This window comes from Xyrauchen texanus, chromosome 17 (assembly GCF_025860055.1).
Source record: "Xyrauchen texanus isolate HMW12.3.18 chromosome 17, RBS_HiC_50CHRs, whole genome shotgun sequence".
NCBI classification, from domain to species: Eukaryota; Metazoa; Chordata; class Actinopteri; order Cypriniformes; family Catostomidae; genus Xyrauchen; species Xyrauchen texanus.
In genome coordinates, this window is record NC_068292.1 from 34,987,593 (window position 1) to 35,010,143 (window position 22,551).

Below are 22,551 nucleotides of genomic sequence, written 5' to 3' on the forward strand. Positions count from 1 at the left end.
TTATAAAAGAAGAAATATATATGTATGTGGCAAATACAATACAGAAACAAACAGAAAGAAAGATAAAGGGTAAAGGATGCTAAATTATTGAAAGTTGAAAAGCATATAATATATCGATGGGATTGAAAAATAATATTGTGTTACAACGTTACAATGAATGATGAGAGAATTGACCATGGTGACAAAAGTTCTGGCCAGGGGAAAATGCTATGCATGTGTCAGAATAGAATAGAATACTGGGGAAAAAACTTTATTGCTTTATAGTTCCGTAAATGCAATGTGCCAGATGTGTTAATTTTTTTTTTCTTCACTTTTCATAATCTATGACTTGTGTGTACTATGACTATTCTGATTTTCATTTGTAGAGTGAAGTAGGAGCATAGTTATGCTGTAAACCTTTCAAGACTCCCATAATTTGACTGCAGAATTGATACAATGAAACATTTTATTTATAAGGAGGTTAAGCCTTGCCAAGTGAACTTGCTGAATTAAAAAAAAAAAAAATGGTCCTGTTCCAGAACCCACTGAAATGCCTCCAGCAGACAAGTATCAGCTAGAGTTCACCGGGCTCACGGAAAGAGACCTCTCTCTGAAACACACCTTTACGTACACATAAGGATCAAAACATAAAGAGAAAAAGCTTACTCAGCATTTTCTTTCATTATTACTGTCAAAATAATCATGCTGCATGGGTTACAGACAGTCCACATATTACCTACACCATGGAGTGCCAGCTACAGCAAATTCACTTTCATTGTATGGAAACAAAATATGCGATGAATGTGTATGGTGACTCAGGCTAACATTTTGCCTAGCATCTCCTTTTTTGTTCTGTAGAGGAAAGACAGTCATATGGGTCTGGATCCAACATGAGGGTGATTTTGATTCAGGTTCCACTGGTGCCATGTTTGCAACCATACGGCACTGTCCTAGATCCCAAAACAATTTCTCTCTTGTAACAGTGAACTCTCTTTCAGATTGCAGGAAGGAATGAGTCAAAAACGCACCATTGTCACTTTGGCTAAATCTGTTTTATGGGACACCTCTGATGTTTTCTGTAAAACTGGAGTGAAAACAACAGAAGTTACGTTAGAGAAAGTTGCATAACATTCATGTCTAGACAAAGCACTTCATAGATAAAGGTCTCTTTTGTTTTAATTCTAATAGTTTTGTTTGGACATATCCATTTTCTCAGAGTTTGAATACCGAAAAGTGGCATAACATCTTGTTGGTTTTGATCAGAGCAAAGTTTAACTTGTCCCTTTTGAAAAATGGAAAGCTCACATCAAAATTTCACGCTCGCTTTACAGTGATATGAGCCAATTTTTACAGTCTTTATGTGTGCATGAGGTTTTCTTTATAAACCAATCATGTTTTTTCTTTGGTATTGAGTATTTTTACAGTCACACCCACCATACATTCCCAGAGTTCATGAGAAAGTTATTTTGTCCAAATAATTCAACATTAATAATGTATATCTTGCATGACAGCGCATGTACTGGGCTAAATAGGGTTGGATTCTGTATATATATATATATATATATATATATATATATATACACTCACCTAAAGGATTATTAGGAACACATACTAATACTGTGTTTGACCCCCTTTCGCCTTCAGAACTGCCTTAATTCTACGTGGCATTGATTCAACAAGGTGCTGAAAGCATTCTTTAGAAATGTTGGCCCATATTGATAGGATAGCATCTTGCAGTTGATGGAGATTTGTGGGATGCACATCCAGGGCACGAAGCTCCTGTTCCACCACATCCCAAAGATACTCTATTGGGTTGAGATCTGGTGACTGTGGGGGCCATTTTAGTACAGTGAACTCATTGTCATGTTCAAGAAACCAATTTGAAATGATTCGAGCTTTGTGACATGGTGCATTATCCTGCTGGAAGTAGCCATCAGAGGATGGGTACATGGTGGCCATAAAGGGATGGACATGGTCAGAAACAATGCTCAGGTAGGCCGTGGCATTTAAACGATGCCCAATTGGCACTAAGGGGCCTAAAGTGTGCCAAGAAAACATCCCCCACACCATTACACCACCACCACCAGCCTGCACAGTGGTAACAAGTCATGATGGATCCATGTTCTCATTCTGTTTACGCCAAATTCTGACTCTACCATCTGAATGTCTCAACAGAAATCGAGACTCATCAGACCAGGCAACATTTTTCCAGTCTTCAACTGTCCGATTTTGGTGAGCTCTTACAAATTGTAGCCTCTTTTTCCTATTTGTAGTGGAGATGAGTGGTACCCGGTGGGGTCTTCTGCTGTTGTAGCCCATCCGCCTCAAGGTTGTGCGTGTTGTGGCTTCACAAATGCTTTGCTGCATACCTCGGTTGTAACGAGTGGTTATTTCAGGCAAAGTTGCTCTTCTATCAGCTTGAATCAGTCGGCCCATTCTCCTCTGACCTCTAGCATCAACAAGGCATTTTCGCCCACAGGACTGCCGCATACTGGATGTTTTTCCCTTTTCACACCATTCTTTGTAAACCGTAGAAATGGTTGTGCGTGAAAATCCCAGTAACTGAGCAGAATGTGAAATACTCAGACCGGCCCGTCTGGCACCAACAACCATGCCACGCTCAAAATTGCTTAAATCACATTTCTTTCCCATTCTGACATTCAGTTTGGAGTTCAGGAGATTGTCTTGACCAGGACCACACCCCTAATTGCATTGAAGCAACTGCCATGTGATTGGTTGATTAGATAATTGCATTAATGAGAAATTGAACAGGTGTTCCTAATAATCCTTTAGGTGAGTGTGTATATATATATATATGTATATATATATTATTTTATTTTCACAAAAGAAAAGCAAGGACATTGTTAATTTAAAGGTATAGTTCACCCAAAAATGAAAATTCTCACATCATTTACTCACATCATGCCATCCCACATGTTGATGTATTTCTTTCTTCTACTAAACACAAACAAAGATTTTTAGAAGAATTTCATAGCTCTGTAGTTTCATACAATACAAGTGAATGGGTTCCAACATTTTGAAGCTCCAAAATCCACATAAGGGCAACATAAAAGTACTCCAGATGACTCTGGTGGTTAAATCAATATCGTCTGAAGTGATATGATAGATGCAGGTGAGAAAGATCAATATTTAAGTCCTTTTTTACTATCTCTCCACTTTCACCTTATCATTCTTCTTGTGTTTTTGGTGATTCACATTCTGCATGCATATCGCCCCCTACTGTGCAGGGAGGACTTTTATAAAAAAAATTACTTAGCCTAAATATTGATCTGTTTCTCACCCACACCTATCATATCATGTCTGAACACATGTATATAACCACTGGAATCATATGGATTATGTTTGTGCTCCCTTTCTGTGGATTTTGGATTTTAACCTATTCACTTGCATTGTGAGGACCTACAGAGCTGAAAATTTCTCCTAAATATCTAAATTTGTATTCTGCAGAAGAAAGAAAGTCATATACATCTGGAATTCCAGAAAGGTGAGTAAATAATGAGAGAATTTTCATTTTGGGTAAACTATTCCTTTTATTTTTCCCCAGCCCTTATAACAATTTGGCACATCAGACTAGTTGGCACAGGTTTGAGAAGGCATCCATGAAGATTCTTGAGAAATTATTATTCATGGCTTAACATAAGGACATTACTGGCTATTACTAAGTGGTTTGGTTTAACTGTGCAAATAGGCACCATGTCGGGATTGTAAATGCTTCAGCACTTAAGGTAGAATAATTTTTCCTCACTGTGCCTTTTTATAAAGTAGGATCTAGATTCAAAGCATTATTTTAATATGAAAGGGGCATTAACTTGAGGTGCTAGCAATTTTATAATGTGTTCTTCTAAACTGGAGACAAGACTATTAGGTGGCCTATTAGGTGGTTTAAATTGTTCTTGTTCAGCATCCATATAAAAGCAGCAATGTGACTTTGTTAGTTGTTTCAGATCAATCACAAATATGCTGCTGCATATAAATATGCTGAAATCAAACAATACAGTTATCAGTCTTGAAAACCTTTTCTTTCTTTCTTTTTTTTTTTTTGCTAGCAAACATGAAAAGGCAAAGATTGACAGAAAGAGTCCAACGCTGGCAAAGTCTGTTGGAAAAGGAAGAAGCAATAGATTAAATTCTGCAAGAGGAATACTAATTGACATTAAGTTTTACATTTGAAAAATTATTCTTAGGCCAAATTTCTCTGGTTTCTCTTGTTTCAACCAGCCAATCATTTTAATGAAGGAATCTCTGGAGCACAGCATTAGAAAATCCACGCTAATTTAGTTTTCATTCCTCTTGCATTTTATTTTTTTATTATTCTTTTTGCATTGCCATTTAAAGTTCACATTAAACTAAATTTACAGCACACTCTTATATTGTAGTCTGAATACAAATTAATTTAAAGCAACTTCAAGAAACAATGGAGGAACAATGGTTCCTGACTATTGACATGTTATCTTGGTTAAGGACATGTGAAACCATTCCTTAATAATATGCAGACCTTGACAATAAACCACACTTCAAATTCAGTGACTAACATGTGTCACCAAACACATTTTAGAGAATATGGTAAGTAATAGGTACCCTGGCTGGGTGTGTGACCCAAGAGGTAAAAACACAAGCACCCAAAAAAGCTTTTCTCTTGGCCTCAGTACCACTCCTTCACAGGTCATTTCAACACAAATATAGAGCCATTTAAAAAGAGGAACTGTCTTTTACAATGAATCATACCAAATTGTGGCTTTGTTAATGCACAGGAAACTCTGAACGCTAAGGTGATTAAACCATTGGTGTTCTTTCGAGGGAAACTTACTCACTATTATGGAAAAATACAGACCTTTCTGCATTCACAATTGGATGCCATTAGTAAACCCAAATCCCCCTGGATCTTTAAAGCCAGTTTCTTAAAAGGAGACCTAATCCTTATTTGACTGACAAAGTGTTGAATGAGCTAATGGCTGAGGGCATACATTTCCCAGTGAAATGCTGCAAATCAATTTGATGTAAAAACCTGACTCAATTGATATTTTGCAAAAATATATTTCTTGATCTTTTTGGACATTAACTGTTTATGTAGATGGAAATGGATGGTTTAAATGTCTGTGGTAGACAGTAAAATGTTTGCAGGAAAATTTCTGATTGCCCCAGATGTTGTTGCTGCTTTTTTACAACTGGAAACTTCACTATGCAGATGCTCCAGAACATGGCAAAGTGAATATTCCATGCCAACACTAGATCTCCACCCATCCCAACTGAGAAAAGTGGTAGGTACGACCACAAAAATAATAACTTGCACAATTAAGTATTCCACTCTAAGTGAACACACACAAACACACACACACACACACACACAAATGCACATCTTTCTTCATTTCGCTATCATTAAACCTCAAGCCTCAAAATAAAAAAACTAAACCTTACATAAGATTTGTAACTGTTAACCACTCCTGCATTTTGTGTTGAAATATATTACACTTCACTGTCACAAGTTTTACATCACCATGTATAGCCATGTATGAATGTTCTAGTATTGTTTACTCTCTCTCTCTATATATACAGTCTATATTTGTGTGTGTGTGTACATATATATACATATACATATACACCAATCAGCCACAGCATTAAAACAGTCTGCCTAATATTGTGTAGGTCCCCTTTGTGCTGCCAAAACAGCGCCAGCCCACATCTCAGAATAGCATTCTGAGATTATATTCTTCTCACCGCAATTGTACAGAGAGTTTATCTGAGTTACCATAAACTTTGTAATTTCGAACTAGTCTGGTCATTCTCTGTTGATCTCTTTTATCAATAAGGCATTTCCATCTGTAGAACTGCAGCTCACTGGATGTTTTTAGTTTTTGGCACCATTTGGAGTAAATTCTAGAACAGAGGTGGGGAACCTTTTTTCCATTAAGGGCCATTTGAGAATTTTCTAAATTATTCGCAGGCCATACAATTGCTTGCAATTTTATAATTGGGGGTTGAAATAAATGTACGCATTTCGTTACATGCTCACACACCAAAAACACTAAAAGGTCTGTATATTATACAATATTTTTTGTTTTTATCATTTTAAATTACTTTTAACATTATTTGAAAGGATTTTTTTTTTTTAGGTTGATTGAATCAAGGCCATTTTTTGCTTTTCAAATTATTTCTCAAATGGCCTTGCAGGCCTGTTGTGTGTGAAAATCCCAGATCTGTAGTTACAGAAATACTCAATACCAACAATCATCCTTGCAATTATCTAATCAGCCAATCATGTGGCATCAGTGCAGTGTATAGAATCATGCAGATATGGGTCAAGGGCTTCAGTTAATTTCACATCAACCATCAGAATGGGGAAAAAAGTGATCTCAGTGATTTGGACCATGGCATGATTGTTGGTTCCAAACGGACTGGTTTGAGTACTTCTATAACTGCTGATCTCCTGGGATTTTTGTGCACAACAGTCTCTAGAATTTACTCAGAATGGTGTAAAAAAACAAAAAATATCCAGTGAGCGGCAGTTCTGTGGACATAAATGCCTTGTTGATGAGAGAGGTCAACAGAGAATGGTCAGACTAGTTTGAACTGACAAAGTCTACGATAACTCAGATAACCGCTCTACAATTGTGGTGAGAAGAATATCATCTCAGAATGCTATTCTGAGATGCGGGTTGGTACTGTTTTGGTGGCACGAGGGGGACCTACACAATATTAGGCAGGTGGTTTTAATGTTGTGGCAGATCGGTGGTATATGTATGTCTGTATGCATATATTTTATATATATATATATATTAGGGCTGTCGATTTAACACATTAATTACTCCAGAGGGCAGTAATTGAAATTTCAGCTGTGTGGCAATGCAGAGTTTATACAGTGAAGAAAACAACCATCCAGCAGACACCCAACACAAACATGCGTTATGTTCTTGCTTTCAAAACACTTGATGGAGCCTAAATTCGAACTTTAAGGGATCTCAAGATGTGTTCTAAGTATTAAACAATATTTAACTTGACACAGTGTCCTAAACATTTTATGTTTATGACGCAACGCACCGAGACGCTACACAAGCATGTCTGATGCTTGTGTACATTGACGGGTACTTAAACAAGCCCTCATAATAAATCTCAAACTGATTGACAAATTCACTTGCTTAATGGATTGCTGTGAACTGTATGCCAATGATTGACTTATGATCAATAATATGGTAGTAAACAATACATTGTATTCTAAAGCTGCTTTTTGTATTGTCTTATCAATGATTAACTCTTCTGCTACAAGAATGTAATGCATTATAATTATCTGAATATTGTTTATATTGATTTTTTTTACATTTAAAGATAACTATGTATAATTATTTCATCATTATTTATTGAATTATTGTTATATGAGGGGCTTTCTCAGCAAATATTTGTATATGCGATTAAATGTGATTAATCGTGATTAATTAATCAGGACACTATGTAATTAATTTGATTACATTTTTTTATCAATTGACAGCTCTATATATATATATATATATATATATATATATATATATATATATATATATATATATATATATATATATACACACCGATTAAATACACATGAGCTGTATACCTGCCATATTCCATCTAAAAGTAATTAAAAATATATATATTTTATAATAATCATCCATGTAGCTTTTATGACATATTATTTGAGAGACTGTAATGTTTAATGTGTTTGTTCATGTGATTTCATGATTCCCTCCATGTTCAAGTGTCTTGCTTTCATTGGTTTATTGTCTTGTTACCTTGTTATCAGTTCTGTCTTGTCATTGGTTATGTATTTAAGCCTCATGTTTGCCATTGTCCATTGTCAGATAATGTAAGTGTAACATTGTTGGATTGTCCAAGACCAAATCCAAGTCCAAGTCCAAGTCAAGTCTCAATGTTTTGTTTCACGTTTGGATTTAAGGTTGTTGGATTTCACTTACGTCTTTGTCAGTCTGTCTTTGACAGCAACATTACAGAGACTAGCAGGAATAATTGCACATTTAAAAAAAGTAATTTGTCACACTGCAAGACTATTTAAAATTAAGTCAAATAGGTTAAAATGTAAACATTTTGAAAAACTTAAAAGACAACCTAAATATCTTATTTTCCTTGATATTTTGCCTTACAAATTAATTTACATTTTAAACTCAAATCTTGATGTTCATTAAAATGTCTGTAATGGTGATTCGCAAAGTCACCAGGAACAAGACAAAGGAAGCTTATAAGAGAAAAGGTGTCATACATAAAGGTAGTAATATAAATGGCCTATGGAATGGCCTGGCATCAAACCCTGTTCATATGTATCATGAGGCCCTGTAGGCACCTTCTTAACCATTGGGAACTATTGTTAAGCGCAGCATTGTGGAGACCCCCTGTTGTTACTTAACTGACTTCATTGAGGGGAAGAAGATTGAAGGGTTGTCCTTTCTCCACACCTTCATGAGGGCTGCTGCTGCCAAGCGATTTCTAGTCTACCAAACCTGGGAGAGAAGAAGGCAAAAGTCATTATGAGCAGCCATGGCCCGCACTGTGAATAAGAGGGGAAAAAAGACAGAGACAAAGTGCAGTTATAAGTGCATGCCTCCATGCATGATACCTCATAGTCAAAACCATTCACTTTGGGTCCCAGTGCCATAGTGATAGGAATTAAAATGACCTTGTTCATAGGACATGTCTAGTGATAAATCATGAGCCCCGCCTCCTGATCTCATGCCCGGCGCTGATTTCAGCACTGTCGCACCTGATGCCACTGGACTTGCGTTATCACTGGAGCCAAGAGAGCCAGCAAACAATGCAAACTCACAGTGAGCCTCCAATTGCACTGAGCATGGTGAGGCATCTGCACCACACATGTAACCCTGAACACAATTGCTCAGAGAATTCAAGACTACATTTTCAACCTTATAATGATTTAATGGAAAACCTAAATGCCTATAAATGTTTCTGTAGACGTGCAAATCTATTTAAAATATTGTGAGATTGTAAAAACATGATTGAAATAATCTTCAAATAATACAAGTTTTACTGTAAATGGTAAAGAAAATAACAAATAAAGAAATTACTAAAAATTAGACAAGAAAGACAAATTCTAACCTACAATGTCAAGTCAAGTCATTTTTATTTTTATACAACACACATAGTTTTAAAGCAGCTTTACAGAAGATCAGGCATTAACAGAATATAAAACAGTAATATCTATAATGTATTAGTCATCATTGTGTAGTTTGATAAAATACGATTTTGAATTGTGTTTAAAAATAAGTAATTCAATAATGATTGTATTTAGATCCCCAGTGAGCAAGCCGAAGGCGACTGTGGCAAGGACTACAAAACTCCATGATGTTGGTTAATGGAGAAAAAGACTCAGTGTGGGGCCAGTTCCCCTCTGGCTAACATCATGAACATAATGCTAATATTACTTATGTATAATGCAAGTCATGGTTTAAAATTAATAAACTAAGTAAGTGTTAAGGGCCAGTGTTTAAACAAAGATTTTGTAATGAACTGTACGATTAATGACTAATGTCTTTGAAGTTCATCCGGAACTTCCTGTGAATTGACTAATTATTTAAAGGGGTCATGACATGCCTTATATATATATATATATATATATATACAGAATATGTATGTATCAACATGTTCCTTAAGGTTCACCTATAATATTTGTAAAGTTTTTGCACAAAAATCAGCCATACATTTGTAAAACATGATAATTTTGCACCCTCATTCTGACCCTATAGTTCAGAAACACTTGGTTTTAGTGCTGCTTCTCCTTTAAGACGTGAAATTAAATGGCCACTGTTATGACTGGCTTTCTGCTCTTGATTGACCTGCTCTCTCCTTGCCATCTCACTGCTCACCACTACTGGGCAGGGCTACGGAAGTGATAAGGTAAAGTAGGCGTTGTTGTGGAAGCGGTCAGATGCACAGTGTGACACCTCAATGTGGAGGAAGTAGGGAACAAGTCGTTTTAAAAGTTTGGTTCCAACAAATTCACTTTTTGCAGTGAGAAAGAAATTTTGAGTTCTGAAACTTTGTTTTAATAGTACAATACAATAATATAAAACTGTGTTTTAATAGTATTTGACATACACGTACATCTTGTATGTCAAAAGATCAAGGGAAATTTGATTCCTCATGTTATAACCTCTTGAAATTGAATATCCACTGTGGGATTGTTTATAGCATTACACCATAATCACAGATGTATCACTTTTTCTTTTTATTTGAAGGCCTTGGTGTATAAAGAGAACATAATGCATCTTTGCCAATGTGATTGAGAAAATGTTTGAAATTATATATTCAAGAATAATATCAGGTATAAACACTGATGTTTGACTGTACATCAACATTAGTAGCTTATATCTAGTGTATTGATCATAATTAATCAACAAGTAAAGGGATTGTTCACCCAAATATGGAAATTGTGTAATCATTTATTCACACTCATGTTGTTCCAAGCCTAAATGACTTTCGTTCTTCTATGGAACACAAAAGGAGATGTTTGTCAGAAAGATCACTATTGACTTTAATTGTATAAAAAAAAAAAAGATGAAAGTGAATGGGAATTAATATACAGCCTAACATCTCTATATGTCCAGAAATACCATAACGAAGAAGCAAGCATGAGGTAACAAAAAATTGAAAAAGCAATGGAGCTAACTTTGCATTTTTGAAGTACACCAAAACCTCAAATGATTGCCGATCCCCTGAGGACATAGACGTCTTCAGTTGCAACAATAGCAGACAAGGGCCAGACCACCACTACTTTGGATACTGCAACTTTGGGAAGGCCTATTTCTGCGGCGAATCAAGCCCGTGGTCTTGTGAAATCTTTGTGCTTCAGCTGCTCTTCACCGCCAGAGTAAAGTTGAGGAAATTACAGACGTGCTATAAAAACAAGCTATATTTCCAGTGGTTTCTCGTAATTGTGCTTACTGTTTACAGAACTGGTGACAACAGTCATTCCTTTGTATTGGTGTTACAACAGTAGGTGTCCTGCACCGTTTCTGATGGGTCGTAGCTTTGCTAACATTAAAAAGACACATGGGAAGACTCTGAAACATCTTCATGCTATGGACTGAGTCCAAGGAGTCACAGTGGCACGGGTGAGTAGTGAGTCATGCTCTATTGCCCTCACATATTGAGGGCAACTGAGGCATGTCCCATTCAGTCTCAGGAAGCGTTTTGCTAAATCGAAAACAGCTCCAATTGAGTACGAGGAATAATGTGCAGTGTTATGAGCTTCAATGAAGTTTCACAAAATGAAAAAGGTTTACAGGCAGATTAAATGAGGTGCTCTTTGGTTGTGGTTTCACAGCTTTAGAGCAATTGTTTGAGAGGAGAGACAATAGCTTGACAGTATGCAGTATATTTCAACAGGCCTTCATGATCTGCTGTTTGCATTCACATCTCCCGAATAAGTGCTGGAGTAAGTTTTGGGGAAATATCACAAGCCATTTTTGGCCATCCCACTCACCAACCAATGACATGCTTAATGCTGGATCTCATGTTGAAATCCTGAAACATTAATTTCCCAAAAGGTGAAACTGAAAAGTGGTTACCTGAAGGAGAAGCCAAATGTCTATCTCTGACCCTTTTATAGTTGTAACTTACTGTTGTGAAGCTGATTCAGTCTAATTAAAAATATGTATGACTTGAGTAAAACTGGTTAATTAACATGTTTTACATCACATGAAGCTCTTGAAAGCATCACTCTTGCACACACATCTGAGCTCATATCAGGCAGGAGCAGCTCTAAAATATATTGGCTGGAAGTTGCTCTGTGTTTAATTGTCCAGTAGCTGGAAAAGTGTGGAAACTGATAAAATCTTCAAAAGTCCAGAATGCCTAAAATTCATGGAAATTTCTATTATAAACATACATTTTAGTTATGCTTCGCTCTAAAATATATTCCATATTTTGTCTAGAAATTGCTATTTGTTAGGGAAATCTTTATTAAATTATTATCCAGTAATTAAAAGTGTAATTTATAAAATCTTCAAAAGCAAATTTCTATAGTGAACATTCATTTTTCTAGTTACATTTGCTCAGCTCTAAAAATATAACAAATGCTGTATATCACCTAGAAATTGCTTTTTACAAGTAAAATCTCTAAAAGATGCCATGGAGACGCATTTTAAAAAAACCTTGTCCAGTTATTACAAGTGACTGCAAAAGTCATTAAAAAGATTAAAATCCTAAAATGTCATGTAAAAGCCATGTAAATTTATATCGTGAATGCATACAGTATATCGTCTTGTAATGCTCAGCTCTATGCAATTGCTCTTTGTGAGCGACATCTCTTCAAAAAAATATTTGAAATATTTATCCAGTTACTACGAGTGACTTGGAACGTAATTAAAAAGAATAAAATCCTAAAAAGTAATGGAAATTTCTGTTATAAATATATATTTTCTTGTTATGCTCAGCTCTAAAATAATTTGGCTAGAAATGGCTTTTTATTAGCACAATCCATTTAAATTTATTGAAAATTATTTTTAGAAACCTAGGAATGAGTGACTGGAAAAGTCACGGAAATTAATATTCTTAAAAAGTCCAGAAAAAGTCTTGGAAATTCCTATCGTTAAAGGTGCACTTAGTAATTTTTTCCCCAATGAAAAAAGTTTTCCTCCTAAAGAAACGAATAGTAATTTTGAAATACATGTATAAATTAATGCCCTCTCACATGATATGAGTAACCTTATAAAAGATGTTTTTATTGTGGGACAGGGACACCTCATTGCCATTTTAGAATTTAGAACACAAAGGCCCCTTGGAAGAAGCTTTATCATAACAGACCAGGTGTGGATTTGTCTAAGGCAGAAAGTGATCCTGTGAGAGTGGGATAAATATTTCTTAATTTTCTGTAATTCTTTCTGTAACGATATTGCTTGGAGAAAAATGACTGGAAAAGCTCAGTAGTTATTTGAAGCCACAGAACACCTCACACATTGCTCCAGATTTGGTTTTACAACTGCTTGTGAAAGAGATCAGTAGGGCTGAAAACCTCTGTCAGAAATAATAACAAAATGTCTGAAGTATTTCAGTGAATGCACTCTTTCTGTAGCACCAGGCATATGAGAGGAAACACAGGTCTACCTCACAACCTCGTGCCCCATGTCGCCTATGTCTAAATCCACCCCTGTGCAGAGAGTAGAGATTGGGAGGCTACACATATAATAATCATTATATAATGACATAATTTTCAGTCTGTTCCTCACATAAGGTCTATTGTCTGGCATTCAGAAGACTTAGAATTATGTGCACAAGTCTGTGGCTTCACAGTCCCAGTCTTCACTCACATTCATAATATGTAAAAGAGGGGCTAGAATCCAAAATTCACCAGAAAGTCAGAGTTTTGGAACAACACGAGGGTGAGTAAATAAAGACATAATTTATTTTTATGGGTGAACTATTACTTTAAAGAGAAATGCCCAATGGTTAAAACTAGCTTGCCTGTTTTACAGTAATTTGGTTATTACATGGTTTAGCTTTCCAGTAAAAAGGCCCTGCCAAATATCAAGCAACTGCCATCCAAGTGCAAACCTGGAAATTACAAATCCAGAAAGTCACCAAAGCTAAGATCACAAAAAAAGAGATGACAAAGGTGCTCTTTTGTTTCACTGCTAACTTAGCAGTGGCCTTTACGAAATGAAAACATTTGTAAAGCTTTGACAATGCACCAGCAGCCACAATGGGAATGACATCAAGTTTAGGGTTATGCTGCTATAAACAAGCATGTGCTGAGTCCACTTGGTGAGTGCACAATGTGGTACACACAGCAGAGTGAATCACACACGGAGCCAGATCCACAGCTCCTAAGAGACCACTTGAGCACATACAGAGAGAAAATAGACACTGCATAAACCACAATAACCTTTGAAAATGCTGCAACGACTCTCCATGGTAATACTGTTATATGGAATAAGGTTGAGGAATTCAATATAGTTTATTTTAAAACATTTGTAAAGTCTATTTTTGTTACCAAATCCAATTTACATATTTGAGGATGTCCAATGCTGAAATTATTGGACAGAATCTCATTTTAGTCTGACAGCAGCTTAGCTCAAGCATTGTTTTTTGTTTGTTGCTCTGCACATTAGCAGTCCCTAAATTTAGAACTGTAACCATTGATTTTGAGAGGATAGTTAAATAGAAGACAGACAGACAGATAGATGGATGGATTGAAAGATATAGTTGAAGTCAGAAGTTTATATACACCTTAGCCAAATACATTTAAACTCAGTTTTTCACAATTCCTGACATTTAATCGTAGAAAGCATTCCCTGTGTTAGGTCAGTTAGGATCACTTAATTTTAAGAATGGTATAGTAGAGAATAATAATAGTGAATAGAATGATTCATTGTGGCAGGGCGGAGGGCGGGGCCGGGTCGTGATTCTGCACACCCGGCCCCTAATCAGGCTAACTAGCCCTCAAGAGGGAAAAGGTCGATCGAAGACAGCAGTTTGACAGAGAGAGAGATTTACGGACAGCTGTCCAACACCTGTGTATGTGTGTGTGTGTTTGTATTTTTGGTTCCATTTATATTAAACTATTATTTATATCGTCAAGCCGGTTCTCGCCTCCTCCTTTCCATTGATAGCTTTACACTGGTGCCGAAACCCGGGAAGGAGAAGGGATGCGTTCTTCGGCTTGCAAGCCTCACCCTTTTTCCTCTATACATAATGATGGTCATTCTGGTCAAACAGTTCAGTTCTTCTTTCATCAGACCAGAGAACATTTCTCCAAAATATATGATTTTTGTCCCCATATGCACTTGCAAACTGTAATCCAGCTTTTTATGGCAATTTTGTAGCAGTGGCTTCTTCCTTGCTGAGCAGCCTTTCAGGTTATGCTGTTTTACTGTGGATATAGATACTTGTCTACCTGTTTCCTCCAGCATCTTCACAAGGTCCTGTTCTGGGATTAATTTGCACTTTTCACACCAAACTACGTTCATCTCTAGGAGACAGAATGCGTCTCCTTCCTGCATGGTCCCATGGTGTTTATACTTGCATACTATTGTTTGTACAGATAAATGTGGTACTTTAAGGCATTTGGAAATTGCTCCCAAGGATGAACCAGACTTGTGGAGGTCCACAATTTTTTTTTCTGAGGTCTTGGCTGATTTCTTTTGATTTTCCCATGATGTCAAGCAAAGAGGCACTGAGTTTGAAGGTAGGGCTTAAAATACATCCATAGGTACACCTCCAATGGACTCCAATTAGTCAGTTAGCCTATCAGAAGATAATTGGCTAATTGCCTAAAGGCTTGACATAATTTTCTGGAATTTTACAAGCTGCTTAAAGACACAGTTAACTTCCTACCCAGTGGAAGGAGGGAGAGAACAGATGAAGGCGTGATTAGACGGCGGTTGGTGATGTCTGGATTCTGAATTTTGGAGGAAAAAGGACCATCAGGATGTACGTTAGATTTAGAGTTTACCCTGTTTGAACTGAAGAAAGCACTTGCAAACTTCTCACATTTGTTATGATATGGTAAAACATATCAGAAACATCCCTAAATATTATTTTGAGTCTTTTTAATAAGCGTGGGAATCAGGGAAATTACCAGTTGATTGGAAGCACGGGATCACTGTGCCAATAGCAAAGCCAGGTAAGGATCGTTCGCAGCCTACTAACTACAGGCCCAACATCTGTTAACATCGAATTTATGCAAACTGATGGAGCGTATGGTTATGAGCAGACTGGTATATGTTATTGAAAAGAAAAACCTTTTCTCTGCATGCCAATGTGGTTTCAGAAAAGAGCGAAACACAATGGATTCTGTTTTATGCTTGGAAGCTGAAATAAGAGAGGCCCAAGTAAACAAAGAAGTGTTAGTAGGAGTATGTTTTGATGTTGAAAAAGCATACGATATGATGTGGAAAGAGGGACTTTTAATAAAACTGGATAGAATGGAAATAAAAGGAAGAATGTATAACTGGATTATGAAAATCTTGTTTAAAAGAACTATAAAAGTAAGAGTGGGTTCTGCCTTTTCTCAAGAATATCAAGTAGAGAATAAAATACCACATAGATACGGGGATAGGGAGGTCATTATATGCAGATGACAGGGCGCTGTGGAAGAGAGGATGCAATGTTGGGCATGTGGAGAGGTGTATTCAAACTGCTGTAATAAAGGTAGAGAATTGGGTTTGGAATGGGGTTTTAATTTCTCAGTGGCAAAAACTCAGGTGATCTGTTTGGCAAAATTAAATATTAACCCAACAATAAATATTTAAATGTATGGACAACAATTGGAGCAAACATCAGTAGTCAGATTCGGCGGTGTGTGAAAAAAGCTCGGAGGATCATCAGAGACTCCAGCCACCCGAGTCATGGGCTGCTCTCACTGCTACCATCAGGCAGCAGTGATCGCAGCATCAGGACCGCACCTTGTTCATTTTTATACTCATCATTCAAGACTATCTTTAATGGATGACTATCCGAGTGACCTTTTATATTAGTCCAGTATCTCATCTTTAACTTGAGCCTTTTAATTTCTAGAGGCATTTCGTCCATCTCTATTTGTACTGCTGTTACTGGAGATGATCTTATTGCTCCACAACATATAGCTTGTGAATGCATTGCCTCAACCTTTAAAAGTAGTGTTTTAGATGCAGAACTGTACACCATACTTCCATAATCAATAGCAGCTCTTATTAGTGCACAATATATACTTTTAAGAGACTGACGGCATGCTCCCCATTCAGTTCCTGCCAAACACCTCATTTCATTTATTGCTTTTTAGCATTTGTCAATCATTTTCTGAATATGTGCTTTAAAATTCAATTCTGAATCTATCCACATCCTGGAGGGAGGGAAGCTCACCTCCGATGTTGTTTCTGGCAGTTCGCACCACCCTTTGCAGGTCTTTGCGGTTGTGGGCGGTGCTATTGCCGTACCAGGCGGTGATGCAGCCAGTCAGGATGCTCTCTACAGAGCTGGTGTAGAACCATGTGAGGATGTGGTGGTTCATTCCAAACTTCATCAGCCGTCTCAGGAAGAAGAGGCGCTGGTGAGCCTTCTTCACAACGGCCTCGGTGTGGACGGACCATGTGAGTTCCTCAGTAATATGGACACCGAGGAACTTGAAACTGCTGACTCTCTCCACCGGTGCTCCATTAATGGTGATGGGGCTGTGTTCTCTGTCTTTCCTCCTGAAGTCCACTACAAGCTCCTTGGTTTTACTGATGTTGAGGGAGAGGTTGTGCTCCTGACACCAGCGTGTCAGAGTGTGCACCTCCTCTCTGTAGGCTCTTTCATCATTGTCAGTGATCAGACCTACCACCGTTGTATCGTCAGCTAACTTAATGATGGCATTGGAGCCATGTGTTGCCACACAGTCATGTGTGTATAGTGAATACAGGAGTGGGCTGAGAACACAGCCCTGTGGGGCTCCAGTGTTGAGGGTCAGTGATGACCCTTAGTGATATATTGATTGAACATACTATAGCGCAGTGCAAATATATACAGATGGCTCAAAGTATCCATTTTCTGGAATTACAGCAGCAGCATTTTAAAGTTAAACTTTCAAAAATAATCTCTGATAATATTTCTGTATTTAATACAGAATTAATAGCAATATTCCTAGCACTTCAATGGTTAGAAGAAATACATCCTACAAGGTCAGTAATATGTACAGACTCGCTTTCTGCTATCAATAGTTTGTCAAGTAGAATATCTGTAGCAAGACAAGATTTGATATATGAAATGATGCTGAGTCTATTTAGAATAAGACAATCTGGACTTATAGTAATCTTTTAGTGGGTACCATCATATGTGTTAGGGTTACCTTGTCTTGTTTTACCGTTGCCCCTTTGGTTTCCATTTTTGTCCCTTTTGTTTTCCATAGGTACACTTTTGTCCCTTGTTTAGCTCCACTGTCTCATTAGTCTATTGTTAAAAGAACTACACTTCCCAGTATCCACCTGTCATCATCACTGCCATTTTGTGTCATTGTTCACACCTGTTTATTATTTGTAATCATCCTGTCCTTGTGTATTTATATCCTGGTTTTTGGTTTAGTCCTTGTCTTTCGTTGAATGTTGTTAGCCCGGTGTGTGGTCCCTGCCTGTGTTTTCGGTGTTGTGTTTATTTCCCCATTGTGGGTTTTCCTTTGTGTTTTTTGTGTTCTAATAAAGTAAAGCTGCACTTAGATCCGCTCTCCTCGTCTGCCTTCGCTGTCTGCATTCAGTAACAATGTGTAAAAGGTGTATGGGTGTAAAAGGAAATGAGGAGGCAGACCATCTGGCTAAGCAGGCTTTGAAACATTCACAAATTGACATAAAAGCATCTTTAAGTAAAACAGAAATAAAAGGATTAATAGCCAATTAAATTAGAAAGATATGGCAGAAAGAGTGGGATAGTGGAACTAAAGGTAGACACTTGCATCACATTCAAGAAAACGTTGGTCTAGTAAGAAGAACATTTGGAAACAGGAAAGAGGATGTTTTAATTTCGAGAATGCTTACATTAAAGTGTTTGTACAGAACAGGGAAACATGAGCATGGTAGATGTGACAAATGTGGTCAAGAAGAATCAGTAGAACACGTAATTATAACATGTGATGCATGTGAAAGAGCAAAATTTAATCTAACTCAAGCTTTAAAATCTCTGGGAGTAAATAATGTGTCACTTCAGGTTTTGTTAGGCAATGGCCCAAAGCAATCAATATTTTTTTAATTACTTCAAAGTTACAAGACTGATCAATAGAACACAAGACACTTGTGCCCCTCACCCCCTACCTCGCAACCATTTAGCGCTCCACACTCTAATCCAGTAGGTGGCGGGAATGCACCTTTTTAGTTTGATTGCCAACCACCATGAAATACCAGAAGAAGAACCCGCTTGCATGGTGATTGTAACCATGATGTCTATGATTGTAACTGTGTCTGGTTTGGAAGGCTGCGTCCTTCGGAGGTCGCATTTGTTGGCCGCATACGTCATCGAGGCTGTCTCGTTTCAGAAAAGCACAAAAAAAAAAAAAAAAAGAAAGAAAAAATAAATAATCGAGTAGGAAATTTCGAATGCAGCCTTCTTTCAAGGGAATTCGGAGGATGCATGAGGTGCCTTTGTGGGTACTCACAACCCACAATTATTTGCTTCAACGGAAAAGTCTAATATATATATATTTATATAACAATGCCAATTTGCCCATAAATATGATGTTCAAACGCAAGTAATGTTAATTCCCAAATTAAAATACCTCAGCAGATTGGTGCAGAGTATATAATATGTATAATTATATTAATATATAATTAAAATAAAGTATTAGACTAAAAGCACACCTGTAAAATATATGTTCTGTTCTATCTATATCATTAAAACTCTCCTAAAATGTTCCTCATACATTCCCTTCCACTCAAAGTGCTCGCGCTTGTTAAAGAGTGGCGTGCTGTCATTGCAACCATGTTACATTCTGTTTCCGTTCATCCTGCGAACGCCGTCTCGTTTAAAATGAGAACTGCAGCCTTCAAAGGACGCATCCTACCTAGCACGCAGACTTCGAAACGGGACACAGCCAGTGTCAATTATTAGTAAAACTATCTGTCTGTAAAAATTGTTGGGAAAATGACTCACAAAGTAGATGGCCTAAACGACTGGCCAAAACTATAGTACCCTATGCTAATATGAAATCTGTGGAGTGGTTAAACCAATTTGTTTTTAATGACTTTAACCTAACTTTATGTAAAAATCTTCAAATTTAGATAGTACCATATTCCTGTAAAATACAATAAATGCATGTCATTAGAAGGTACACATTATTAATAATGTACAAAAGTTACAGAATTTTCACAGTATATTCCAATAAATACACAATGACTCATTCTTCAACACTTCAGTGACCAATTCTTACATTTTTACATTATACACATCCAATCTTAAATATTTATTAAACGTCTTGCCTTAATTACTTTGAAAATTAGTCATGTGGAATCATTTCCAAAACCAGCATTAGAAATTATACCTCATTAGCCTTATATTATTACAATGTATCTATTTTGTTATCCAAACTATAAAAAATGGCAGGGCATTTACGACTCAAAGGACCTAAGAAAAAAAGAGACTTCTCACGGCTTTAACCAACGATGTCACAAGTCCTCACCAATCAACTCGCAGGGGGCAGCGCTGTGAAAAAATGTCGTCTATATCGGAGCTCTACGATGTCACTTGGGAAGGTAAATCACTTTGTTTTCGTTAACAGTGCGTATTAGTTGAGTCGGTACTTCTCTGTAGTAATTCTATCTTCACCCATGTTATACAAATGATAAATGTTTACGATTTAAGTGCTTGCACTGTTCTGATTTATTCGCAACTACAAGCTAAGTAGCCAGTTAGCTAATAAAGCTACAGGCTTAGATCAAAACCTGTTTATTAGAACGCAACAAGATGTGATGTTATCTTCGCACAATATCACAAGATACACGAGGTGCCTAGTGCAACGACAGACATTTTAGGTAGCTATTTCAGTCGTCTCTGATGTATCATATCACTTCGACCACCCAGAGTCAGACAGTAAATAATGCTTCATTTATAGATTATCATCTCCTGTTGGATTTGACTTGATAATATTGTTGCCTTAAATAGGTGGCCCATTCATCGGACATGTCATAATTCTGTGTAATAAAATACAATACATCTTTCCTTAATCATTCACATTGCTACTTACTGTGACTAAAATGTGATGGGAGTCGACAGGACACGACATGAATGATTAAATGATGATTAGCAGGTGCTAGTGTTTATCTTTGTATAGCCAAATCTAGAGCAGTATTTTTACTATTATGAAAGGGAATTAATATACATCCTTTTATTTACACTATGGCAGTTGTAGATGGGTAGTTGACAAATAACAGACATGAATCAAGAATTGTGTTTACAATTTATATGAAACTATAAGGGAAATTATATATTGTGGGTGCTTTAGCTGTTTTCACCATTATTTTTACGTTTTTTAACTATTTTTTTTTTTTTAGATAAAATGGGTTAGAAACTGTTTAGATGAATTATTGGCATGCTATATCACACTGCAGAAAACTGCTTAAAATGACAAATCATCTACCCAGTTATATTTTTGTAATGGGATGAGGCTGCTTTATTTCATAAATACTAAATGTTCTCTTTATTGAAATAGTTACAATGCTTAACAAGGGTCATATGAACCTATCCATGGATTTTCCTGTGGTTACTATGATATGTCAATGATATGTACCAATGCCACAGTTTAATGATGGTTAATATGGCAGAAGTATGGTAAAATTTCATAAAGGACAACACCGCACTTAGTAGCAGGTTAACATTTCTGCTGTACTAATTGCACTTTTTGTCAAGGCATTTAATATGTACCTATATGCAATTTAACTTAAGTTTAGACTACTATAATAAAGCATGAAGCTGAAAAAAGGCAAGCTATATTACAATTAAATAAGTTATGAAAATAAATCGACCCCTTTTTGTGTTTCAGCCAAGGGCTAATGCATTTCTTTATTACGTTTCAGAGATGCGTGACAAACTCCGTAAGTGGAGAGAAGAGAATTACAGGAACAGTGAGCAGATTGTGGATGTTGGTGAAGAGTTAATTAATGAGCATTCTTCTAAACTGGGAGATGACAGTAAGTACAAATAGTGTAAACAAAACAAGTTGTGCACAAGAATCTCCCGGTACCATCACATTTTATTTTACAGTGCTCTTAAAGGGATAGTTAATTAAAATGTAGAGATTCACCGATTGTGAAATTCGGGGCTGATACCTATGTTCAAAATAAAAATTTGCCCGATATGATACAGATTTGTTTTAGTTTTTGTTTATTTTGTTTTTGTTTTTTAATCCCACTTTTGACCAGTGAAACAAAGAAATCTTCATTTAAAAAAAATTAATGAGCTGTTTAAGCCTTTCAGCCCTGCTTCACTATATTTGAATGAGGACAAATTCAATCATACAAATTTATGAAACAATATAATCTTCTTTCACATGACAAAGATTTTTCTTTTTTAGCGAAAAATAACTTTTTTCAAGAGCCTTTTTAGCCTGCTATACATCTGCCTACTCAATGAGAAGAATTGCCCAACAAAAATATATTATAAATATAATTACATTTAAATGTAAAAGTGATTCTAAAAGCTATACAATATCAAATATAAATAATTAATAAATACAAAATAAATGGGGCTATCTTTCAGCTCTTGTGTTTTTCATACAGAATACAAAGTTCTTGTGTTTCCATTTAGCACAATCTTACAGTAGGTTGAAACATGGGGCTGAACATGGGCCACTTTACAAAACTAAAATTGGCTTACATTTTTTTTAAACTAAAAAAATTACTTTTGTATGTGAGTGCCCTGTGTACGGCTGACCTGAGAAATATTTACTCAGAATATTTCACCAATCATGAAATGTGCCCCGTATTTCTGATGGCTATTTAAAAGAACTAGCAATGCTCAATTTGCGAATGAATAATTCTTTTGAGTTGGTTCTTTTCAGTGAATTGGCCAAACGGGCTTGCAAAATGGTCTGAATTGATTCATGGTTCAGGACGATTCGTT

General features: G+C 36.5%; 1 protein-coding gene across 1 annotated transcript in view; it reads left to right on the top strand.

The window, feature by feature from the left end:
• Positions 1 to 20,120: 20,120 nt before the first annotated feature.
• The window catches only part of LOC127658402 (ER membrane protein complex subunit 2-like), a 51,130-nt gene continuing 48,699 nt past the window's right edge, over positions 20,121 to 22,551 (top strand). Inside the window, exons 1-2 of the mRNA XM_052147675.1 lie at positions 20,121 to 20,186; positions 21,507 to 21,620. Coding sequence (XP_052003635.1) covers positions 20,147 to 20,186; positions 21,507 to 21,620 — 154 coding nt within the window. The 5' untranslated portion in view covers positions 20,121 to 20,146. The remainder of the gene's footprint in view (positions 20,187 to 21,506; positions 21,621 to 22,551) is intronic.